The sequence below is a fragment of the Heliconius melpomene genome, chromosome 7 (genome assembly GCF_056956725.1).
Source record: "Heliconius melpomene rosina isolate 202511_hmr_F chromosome 7, ASM5695672v1, whole genome shotgun sequence".
Classification (NCBI taxonomy): Eukaryota; Metazoa; Arthropoda; class Insecta; order Lepidoptera; family Nymphalidae; genus Heliconius; species Heliconius melpomene.
This window is the reverse complement of record NC_140395.1, coordinates 1,849,523-1,861,489: the sequence shown is the minus strand read 5'-3', so window position 1 is coordinate 1,861,489 and position 11,967 is coordinate 1,849,523. Positions and strand designations below refer to the sequence as shown.

Below are 11,967 nucleotides of genomic sequence, written 5' to 3'. Positions count from 1 at the left end.
TTAACCCTAGCAACCGTCTCACGTATAAGATATAATAATATAAAAAAGTAAAATCTGATTTTGTTAAACAATTTGCACACAATGGATGTTAAATGGAAGTGATAGGTTTGACAAGATTCTTCAAATTAGTTACTGGCTAGTTGTTTTTTTACCTTCACGCTGTTGCCTGGAACCTGGAAACTAAGTGTTAAAACACTCCGGTCCCATTTAGGCATTTCCGTTCCCCACTTTCCGCCAAAATCTACTCAACTCAACGCCGCGATTTGCTTCTTAGCAGAACGTGAAAAATAAAATTTTAAATATTTTATGTTTGCCACCACGACCTGCTTCAAACTACTACTAGTTTTTCAATAAACTAAAAATGCCACAGACTTTGGATTTTGGAAATTGTAAAGTTAGGCCGTCAGTAAAGTAACGTCGATTCCCTCTGCAAGAAAAAGTGTGAAGCTGCTATTAAAGGAAATAAAGGAATGGATTCAAATGATGATTCTATGTCGTTTTCATTTTGCAACTTAAAGCTCACTGAAGTCAGAGAAATTAAGTTAGTGGACTTAGATGAGGCTTCGGCTTCTTCGCTCCGGTAACAAAACAAAAAGCAGCGTTTACTTTCGCCACTCTACATGCAATGTCTCGAAATGCGTACTCAAATCGAGAATAATGTGTTGTGGTAGATATATAAAGAGACGTATCGTATTTAGACATTCAAACTATTAAGAAACCGGCAAAACTGGACATAATTTGGAGCATAGCACACATTTTTTATGAATGATCCACCACAGGCTAACGTAACTTTCGAAAAAAGGAGTAAAACTGCCATCGACCAGTTAGAGAGACCTGTCATACCGTTACAAGTAGTTATAATTGCCTCACTTTCCTATTTTGATAGAGATCTCCTAATAATTGTCGGTATATCATTCGTAGAAATGATTTAGATGAAATATGAATATTAAAACAAAGGTATAAGGTTCATATTTAAGTGTTTACTTGAAGTAAAATAGAATTAGTTTTTTTTTTCATACTAAGTTATATCGTGATCCATCTAATGCATTCCACTTTACGGTTTACGGTCAAGCGCATGGGAGTGTTGCCAGAGCTTATAATTACCCTTTAAATAAGTAAATTAAGTATTTTTTTTTAAAACAATGTGAATGTGTGTTTTTTTATGTTTTTTTAAATATTTTTTTTAGGATATTGTTTGCTTGTTGCCAAATTAAAAAATAACATATTCTATGAAATAACTATAAAATATTTTTCCTTTATCCTTTAAGTCTTGTTCTTTAAACATTATTTATTATTTTATTTACTTGTTTTTTTTTTTAAATTCATTATACAAAATTATTTTAAAATGTACAATATTTTTTATAGCACTAAAAGAATAAATTATTTACAGTTAAATAAAATAAATCAATAAAAATATTTCCACTGAAGCCCCTTTAAATAAAAAGACCACGGCAACACTGACATACATCCCAAACATTCGTCAACGGCATGGCCTTGGCGTTGCACGTATAGTTTGAAAAAAAAAAAACTGTCAAATGGCATTATTTTCCCGCGTTTTCAGGCGCGCGTCGCCCTTTTTCCAAAAACGTTTCGATTCAACAGCGAGTTTGACTAAAGATGAAATTTTATTGTTATTGAGACCGCCGTTATCACATTGGAGTAATATTATACAAGAAGCGGAGAAAGTTGTCGGATATCCGACATCTTTCATGAACCTGAGATGCCTTTTGAGTGATGAATTCGCTAATTTAGCTATGTATTTAAGGAAAGTGGTAAGTTTTTAAATTATTTTTTACATACTAATTGTCGCCCCTAATTTTCTTTGCGTGGACTTTAAGAAAATTAATTATCCCGTAATTTCCCGTTTTCGCAGACTTTTTGAGAATTTTTTTTCTATTGCTCCCCTACACTCCGTAACCTATATAGATGACAAATTTCAACTTTCTAAATCCAGTAGTTTCTTTCACTCAGTAAAGAAAGTGTTACAATATTTATTTTATTCATTCATTATAATAGAGCAGGGTACGCAGAGGGAATCTAGTGTTAAGTCACTCCGTTGCCCATTTTTCGCCGAACTCTGGAGGCATTGACGGGTGGAGTGGTGGAACTCAACGCCACGCTATGCCTCTACACTAGAGTGACGAAATAAAAATTTAAATTTAAATAAATAGTTAATTTCCTCGAGTGGGGATCGTGCCCACGACCAGTCGCGTTTACAGTCATACACTGCGCCACAACTGGTCTCGTAAGTTTCATTAGAAACATACAATATCCATAATTCGGGTGGAAAGTGAAAAGAAGAAGAAGAAGAAGACAGTCACTCTCTGCATATGCCAAAAGAACCCAGAATGTTTAGACATCTCTATTAAATTTGAAAGATTTACGCGCTAAAGGTTTTACTTAACTAAGCAGCATATTTGAAAATCTAAATACCAAAACAAAATTTCATAACTTAAATAGTAATGTTAAATTATTTTGTTTCATAACATTAATTTCAAAATATACTGCCGTTCTCTTTACTTTCATATATTAAAAGTAATATTATATGAAAATTGTGTATACAATAATTTACTCCATCATAGCATAGTTGGGCAAGTAAATAATACGAAGGTCATGGATTCGATTACTAACTTGAAACTATTTTGAAAAATATATAACAAGTTGGTATTCCGCGTAGTATTAAGCTGAGAACTATGACTTTTCAAACAATATTAAAATAAAAAACAAAAAAATGGATAAACATTCACCTTAGTAAAAACTATAAATAATATAAAAAATTGAGCTCCAAGATTTCACCCTACATACATACATTGCAAGTTAAATAAAAGCTTTTAAGAATAGAACTGCAATATATAAAAATATATGTTAATATATCATATAAATTTTAATATGAACTAATAACGTATAATTTATCATTGTAGATGCAAATAGCTGTTTACCGTAAACCTATTTCTGATTAAGTAGAAACTATGTCAATAACAGTTTAGCTTCTATGAACAAGTAGTTCTTATACTATAGTTATGTTGCTTGTCTGTACAGACAGACAAGCAACTGATGGATTATAGAATTTATCATTTATAATTTAGGATTAAAATTTATAATAAATATAATAGATATAGTGTCAAATCACTTCGTTCAATTTTTTTGTTCAGGGTAGGCAGATAAAACATAGTGTCAAGGCACTGATCTCCGTTTTCATATTAATTTAGGACTTGTTGATTTTTAGTCTGTTATTTGTCTTATTAGAACGCGGAATTAAAGATATTTAAATTCTTGAGTGGGGGAATCTCGAATGGCGTCCCCCGAAAAGGGGGTAATCGAACCCCACAGACATCGCCTTTATAGTAAGTCACTTTCCAACTGCGGTATAATGGACTCTCATAATTTTGGATGTAAGAATTAGAAATATCTTTTCAGGTAATTCTGAACACGATACGATAAAGATACGAACTGCTTTGAGAAAACAAAAATAATTATATTCTAAAAATATTAATAAAGTGAAAGTTTCTTTATCCTCTTTTTATATTACAACTTAACTTTACATGAATAAAAAAGAAAATACTAAAAATAGCATAATAAAATGTATGTTTAATGTTCACGTTGTTATACATTTACATTTTTATATTTAAATCGATTATTATCAAATACTAAAATGAAAAGTAAAATTAAAATTATTATGAAAGCGTGACTCTGAAAATAAAATTTTACTACTATTTACAAATATATAGTGGTAAAATTTTATTTTCACTGAATAATTATGTTCATCTATACTAATATAATAAAGCGGAAGAGTTTGTTTGTTTGTTTGTTTGTTTGTTTGTTTGTTTGTTTGTTTGTTTGTTTGTTTGTTTGTTTGTTTGTTTGTTTGTTTGTTTGAACGCTAAGATCTCTAGATCTACTGGGCCGATTTACTATGTTTTTGTTTTGTATGAAAGCTGCATTCTTCAGAAGTGCTATAGGCTATATAATATTACATGACACATATGTACTAATAAATTAAAATACTTTCTAATTTGACATGCAATTTATTCTGCCATGTTAATAACAACCGTCGTTGCTAAGCACCGGTTTGCAAAGTTTCTTTGTTGATTTAAGAAAACGTCACCCAAAATGAACTTATATTGTGCTATTTATCCTTATAAAAATAAATATATTATATAATATTTAATAAATATTCTTATAGTTCAAGCAGGCGTAGCCGCGTCCGGGTCCACTAGTCTATTTATATTTATAATGACGAAGGCCATCGTGGAGCAGGGCTGCTAGGGCGTGACTGTAACGCGACGGTTGTGGGTTCGATCCCCAATGAGGGAATGAATTATTATTTCTTAATATTTTCATTTCTTCGCTCTGGCACCAAGTCAAAAAGCCTGGCGTTGAGTTCCGCCAATACGCAATGCTTCGAAATATTCGGTGGAAAATGGGGAACGGAGTGTCTTAACACAAGATTCCCTCTGCCTAACCTGCTGTATGTAGGATATTGAATGAAGCTGATTTAATTTAATTTTTAATTAAATATTTAAAAAACAAAAAAAATCTCTATTTCAGGTTGGCAGTAACAATGTTGTTATGCAAACTGCAAAAAATGTGCTGTACGGTGACTCCAAAAATCTACAACCATGGGGGCTGGTAATGTTACTTTTAGCAAAATCAGTTATTACTACTGGATCCAAAATACCTCAGAGACAAAGAAACTTAGCCGAACTAACAGAAATGCTGAGAACTGGTCATCTAATTCATAGAGGAATAGTCAATGTACCACTCGTGAAACGTTCAAAAGCCACGGAATCAGTAATTTTTGGCAACAAAATTGCTATATTACTTGGTGATTACCTTTTAGTTTCAGCAAACGCTATGTTGGTCGATTTGAAGGAACCCGACGTTCTTTACATAATATCAACAGCTACCAAAGATTTATCGGAGAGTGAATTTTTTGGGGATCGCGATGAACAGAATATGCCTTTGCCTGGAAAGCCCAATTTTATGACAGACGATTTTGATATAACTTTTGATACATCTGCTATAGAACAGGATAATGTTTTAGGTAAACCTAAAAAGGAATGGACAGCTAGAACAGTTTTCAATGGCGCCAGTTTATTAGGAAAAGGATGCCAAAGTGCTATGTTATTAGACGGGCAAAGTCGAGAAACCCAAAGAAATGCTTACCACTTCGGTTGTCATGTGGGCCTGTCATGGCAAGCTGCTGCGGAAATAGAAAAAATCACGGAAAAAGATCAATTTTGTCTGACTAGTGCTCCTGTATTATTTGCTCTCGAAGACAACCCCGATCTTTACAAATTCATAGATAGAGCTAAAACTGATGTCAAAGATATTGATTATGAAGATTTGAAATTTAATATTCTTAAAACAGATGCTATTGAAAAAACTAAAATGCTAAGAGATGAGCATGCTAAGAAGGCAATGATGTACGTAGACAGCATTGGAAAGAACGAATCAGTTGATATGATTAAGAAGTTAATAAATACAGTCTAATACATTTTCTTATTTAATATTTTTACACTTAGAAGACTGTTACACGGAGACGCACGTATTTTTTATGGGATTAAAACTAAATATATCAAAGAAGAGGCTGCAGTATAATATGTAAAATTCCTTTAAAACTAACTAATGATTAATCAATTTATATTGACGCTATATACACAAATTTTGCAATCAGCAGCTAGTCATATTTTCACAGAAAATATAAAAAAAACTGCAATTTAAATACTAGTATTAATAGTTATGAAAAAGCTGAAACATTGCAAAAAAGAAAGAAAATGAAATAAAAACGTTAAAGTGATTGTAGAGAAAATAAGAAACAAAAAAAGGAGAACGAAGTGGTTTTCTTTACCTACAATATGGGAAAAGGTTACGACGGAAGATATGGGTAAAATGGTCCTTTCATATAAAATAAACATATTTTGTTTATTATTTTTAAAATAAAAATAAGTCAACTTCACGATGTATCACGCCTACAGCAGGGTAGACAAAGGGGAAGCTATTCCTTACTTTCCGCCGATTTTTTCGAGGCATTGCTTGTAGAGTGGTGGAACCCAAAGCCATTTTAAAATTAATTAATAGCAATAACATAAAACTCCAACAAACTAAAATAAAATCATTCAAAAAGTTTCCCATGTTCTAAAGTTTTAGACGATTTTTTATTTAAAATTTTAGTAAAATAATGTATTTAATATTATCATCAAATCATGGCTGGTACACAGCAGTTTTAACATATTATACTTAATTTATTAAATTAAGAAAATAAATATTTATTGCAGGTGTTTTATTTAGTTCTAAACTTACAGAAAACCTTATTAATTAGTTCTTTTGAATAAAATTATTGGTACTTATAATAAAATATTCTAATATTTAGCTAACTATGGATATACATATAATTATTAATAATTCAAAATATTTTAGTAAGACCCATCCAATATATATATATATATATATATATATATTAAATGGAAGAGCTTGAATGTAGAATTAGTTTACATGTTATAATATTATGTATATTAGAAAATGTAAACTAACATGTCAGCCATCACAATATGGCGGAATAAAAGTTTATTTTTTATCTTATATTCTTTTTACAAAGCAGACACATTTGTAGTCATTTTACTTTCCATTTCACATCCTAAAAATTACAGTATTTATTTTTTCATTTTGGTAACATTTAAAAATTATTAGAAGATAATTAATAATATTAATCTCTATAATACGCGAAGACGACATTTTGGTTATACTTAATAATAAACAAAAACCACAACCTCTACTACGACTGGCCCCTGAGAATAAGAAGTATGAGAGCTTTATTCCCTAGAGCGTTTGGATGGTGTGCCAGAGGTGCGGGTTCGAGTCTCGCTACGTTCGAATTTGTATTCATTTTCTAAATTATATTATACTAGCGACCCTCTTGCGGCTTCGCCCGCTTTAACTACTGGATTATTCATGTAATGTATGTTTGCAAAGCACTTAAGATAATGTGAAAATTAATTAAACCCTAATGCAACCCGCATTTTTGTAGTTTCAATAAGGATTTTCCAATTATTTTTACACAGCAAGGATTTTTTAGTAGGTACCGTAATTTTAAATCAGTGCTACTAATCTTTTCAAGTACTTATTAAAATATATTTAAATGGCTATTTTTAGATAGTTAAATGACTATTTTTAAACGGAAGAAATTATAAACAAAAACCTACCTACTAATAACTACTACAAAAAATGTGAAACCAAATATATCGCGCTTAAATAATACATTCAACTCCCAATTATCCAATACTTGCAAACGCATCTAACTAAATCTTTGTTGCTATAGAGGCAGCCGGGTTTTTTTTTCGAGCTTGTGGTTAATGCTGAAGGGGGTATTCTGTCCCTGATGAAAAGCAAGCACGACGTGGCTGCCTGTGAGGAAAATTAAATAGAATGCATGGGCGGGAATCGAACCCGGGCCGCCCTCGTGGCAGGCGAGCATTCTACCACTGAACCACCGATGCGTGTAAGGCAGGCGGACGCATGGCGAGTGGCGAGCCGTTTCGCAGCAAGGATTTTTTTGATATTGTAACCACTTCTAAAGTACTTATTAAAATGAAAAACAGTAAAAGACAGTTTTGGTCTACATTAAATGGCCAACGTAACTAATATACTTATTTATATGTTGAGAGTAAGGGATAAGTTGAGTAACATAGAGCTGATGTGTCAACGGCGGGATGTTTCAACAATTAAATGCGTTTTTCTGTAAAACTATTCGCAATTTCGAAATATTGTAAAAAGCAAATTTTATTTTCGTTTAACGTAGAAAATTAATAAAGTATTTTAAAGGATAAGGATTAATACCATTATGGAAAAATATCCCTCACAATAAAAAATATATTGAAATTATTATTTTTAGAAAGAAAAATGATCACTACACGTTATTCTTAAAAGATACGAATATGCCGTCCGTCGGACTTTTTTGTAGATCTTATTAAGAGGAACAATACTCCAGTACATTATTTTCATGTAGTACTTACCATTAAAGCAGCGCATGCGCGAAAGTGTCTCAACGGATAGGACTTTATACACATTTATCGTATTTATGTTAATTTACATAAGAATGTATAAATAATAAACTATATATAAACCTTCTAAGGAAAACACCCGACTTAATGGTGAAGACCGTATTAAAATCCGTTGGGTGGTTTAGAAGAAGAAGAGTTAGAAACAACAGACAGACACGAAAAGCGACTTTGTTTTATAAGATATAGGATAGGACACCACAGCGACTGATATCATTAAAAAAAAAATAATCCCGATTTTTCACCTTGTCTGTTTAAAAATTGATTCATACCAAAATAAATATGAAAAGAGGACATCTTAACATAATATGTTAAATATATAATTAATAATATTAAAAGTCAAATGCCATGATGAGTAGTTCGGGTGTAAAGTAAAAACACGAGGACAATAACGTGCTTTAGAAAACGTGCTTTTTATGTTAAGTGTCTCATTCGACAATTTGGTTAATCAGAGCATTAGGGTACTTCCTTTCCTATCTATCTAGATAAAATCTAGTGTTGAAACACTTAGTTCTTCTTCTTCTTCTTCTTTATTTTGTTTGCGGAATCGAACGATGCGTCTTCTTGTACGAAAAGAAAAAAAATAATGTAATTAATTGTCTTCCTTCTTTTCAGCTTAAGTTTCAGGCGCAACTAAAACTAGCTTTAAAAAACTCCACTTCTACTTCTCTACTTTCCGCCTGAATTAGGTATTGCGAGAAATAAAAAGATTTTAAATAGAGATCGAACTTACAAGCATAACTTATTTATACAGATTCTCAAACGAAATTTGAATTGATTACTATTGCGTTAGGTTCACAACATAACCTTCCCCTTCCTCCTTAAGTAACCTCCTTAGGTAAGGAACATCACGACTGTGCCATAGAAGTGTCAAACAAATCTATTAATATATTACGCCACATTATAAATTTACAACAAAATAATACAAATTTCGGCCTAAAATTTAAAAAAATGTTTACGAACGCTCGCTGCGGTCACCAAATATAGATTGTCATCAAGATTATTATCTTTTATTAATAAAATATTAATATCTAATATTAATTTTTAATATATGTTTTGTTTTTTTATGTCGAGGTTCTGATTATAGAGTTAATTAAAATATATTTTGTCTGAGGTCTGTCTATGAGGAAGATGCGATATCTTGTTATTGAAATTATAAAATTCTAAATAAGACACATTTAAAGAAAAAAGATAAATTAATTTCAGGGAAGCAGAGAGAAAGTATCAAAACACTCCGTTCCCTGTGTTTACTCATTTTTCTTATTCAAGTAAGACAAAAAATAAGGTATTTGAGTTATTACTTTATTGATATTATTTACCATCGATCAGGCTTAACATGAAAATGTAGGGAAAAACAATATATTTTCAGTTCAGTTTATTTGATGCAGTTTCCATTATTCCGCCACTCACAATTAACCAAAAGAATTGATAAAATATTTTTTTTTATGAAAATTAAATTAATGATTAAATTTGCAGAAAAATGTCGTCAGCATGTTAAAAAAATATTTTAAAATGAATGCATGTCTAGTCCATCAGCTATGAATAATTTATGTACTGATTATAATCTAAATATAAAATGTGCATAATGGTTATAGTTTGAAAATCGAGGCTTATTTCGTTTAGGTAAAACTTTTCCAATAAAATTATAATTCAGTATTTTATAAAAATATTTTTCAGTAATTAAAAAAATCTTGTCTGTGAGTCACGCAAAAACTACTGGATAGAAATGAATTAATTTTTGTATCCTTATTCTGGTTTGACTTATGAAAACAAGTTGTTCATGATTGAATGTATAACCATTAACCATTCTGTTGGTAAATGCGGCATAATAAAAGTATTAAAGGTGGTAAGCGGGCGAAGCCGCGAATGGGCCACTAGTAATCAGTAGATAAGGTGAAAAATCACTAAACTTTTTCACTGATAGGATAAAATTAAGATTTAATAATTAACTAACTGTATTATAACATATAATGTAATAACTGTTGCTACTATAAAAACGATTAATTTAAAAACTCCCCCTAATATAAATTTTAAAAAATGACGAGATTATATGTGCTTACTACAGTTATGTTTAAATAAATGTCATTTGTTCAAATTAATTATCTTAAATGAAGCTACAAAATTATCATAAAAATATCCATCCGGATATGAATGAATACTTTTTAAAGTCAATTATTACATGATTAAGACTTTTTATGCAGTTGTAAAGTAGTTTAATCATTCTAATTGTTATATTTTTTGCCGTATTTTTAATATGTGACGAACGTAATAAAAGCTGTTAATTTTAGTTGGTAAGCATGTTAAATAAAATACACCAGCTGTATCCACGCTGTATCACGCTGTATCCCACACAGAGCAGAGTAGACTCTAGTGCTAAGACACTATTCCCTATTTTCCGCCAAGTTCTGGAGGCATTGCGTGTTGAGTGGCGGAATTCAACGCCGCGCTTTGCCTCTACAGCAGAGAAATGAAAATATAAATTTAAATAAATATTTCATTTTCTCTAGTGGGGATCGAATCCACGACCTGTCGCTTTTACAGCCGTACTTTGTGCCCCTGCGCCACGACTGGCCTGGCAAACATGGTAATTAAAAATAATGATGTATAATTATTAGTTCTATTAGAAACCATAACGGCGCAGCGGCAAAAGAATGCGACTGGAAACGCGGCGGTTGTGGATTCGTTTCCCACTCGGGGTAATGAAATATTTAATATTTTCAGCTCCTATCCTGGTCTTTTTGAGTTCTGATATTTCTCTTGTTTCGAATATACCATATATCCATATACGCTACTTCGTGAAAATATATTTTATTTCTAAATTAACCGATATTGTCGGTTCTATTTTGAAATTATTTAGATAACATTTGTTTTAATAGAGGCTACATAGAGCCTCTCTATCAATGCTAAGCATTCCCGAGCTATGCGGATGAAGACAGATTGACATTATACAAACTATACAAAGTCGTCATAACACGTTATCAGTTATCTAAAGATACATATCAAATTTAATCATAAAATTATGATTTATTTACAAACGTCGTCATTTGTATGTAAAACAATATTATAACTAATTTTCGCTTGTTTTGGTCGAGACACCAATTTTCCATTTGCACTTATTTTAATTGTTTTTTATTTTATATGTTTATATTTATACTGTACTAGTGGACCCGGACGCGGCTACGCCTGCTTGAACTATAAGAATATTTATTAAATATTATATAATATATTTATTTTTATAAGGATGAATATCAAAATATAAGTTAATTTTGGGTGACGTTTTCTTAAAACAACAAAGAAACTTTGCAAACCGGTGCTTAGCAACGACGGTTGTTATTAACATGGCAGAATAAATTGCATGTCAAATTAGAAAGTATTTTAATTTATTAGTACATATGTGTAATGTAATATTATATAGCCTATAGCACTTCTGAAGAATGCAGCTTTCATACAAAAGAAAAACATAGTAAATCGGACCAGTAGATCCAGAGATCTTAGCGTTCAAACAAACAAACAAACAAACAAACAAACAAACAAACAAACAAACTCTTCCGCTTTATTATATTAGTATAGATTCTTTATATTTAATTATAAAGAAGGGGAGGCAAGTACTTTAATCAACACTATTCTTTCGTTCTAAAAATCTGAAAAATTAAAAAAAGTATACATTAATTACGTAACAAGGTTATTTTTAAACTTTGGTAAATTATGTTCGTAATTAAATGCTGTTTGCTCTTCGATGACTTTTATTTTATTCTCACCATGATTTGAATGTATTTGATTTTTTTTACGCTTTATTTGATGGGAACTTCAGCTTTATTCTTCCATGCGGTCACTAGAAAAGAAAAACTTCTTAGCAGACGGATGAGATAGTGATCCTATAAAAGAAATTCAAAGATTCTGCTGAGAAAGA

At 31.0% G+C, this 11,967-nt stretch overlaps 1 protein-coding gene across 1 annotated transcript; it reads left to right on the top strand.

Moving 5' to 3' along the window:
* The first annotated feature begins 1,487 nt into the window (after positions 1 to 1,487).
* LOC146537271 (all trans-polyprenyl-diphosphate synthase PDSS2-like) lies at positions 1,488 to 6,274 on the top strand. The gene is made up of 2 exons (XM_085188604.1): positions 1,488 to 1,772; positions 4,549 to 6,274. Exons 1-2 carry the CDS (start codon positions 1,536 to 1,538, stop codon positions 5,491 to 5,493), a joined length of 1,182 nt encoding a protein of 393 aa, XP_085044730.1. The 5' UTR covers positions 1,488 to 1,535; the 3' UTR covers positions 5,494 to 6,274.
* The last annotated feature ends 5,693 nt before the right edge of the window (positions 6,275 to 11,967 follow it).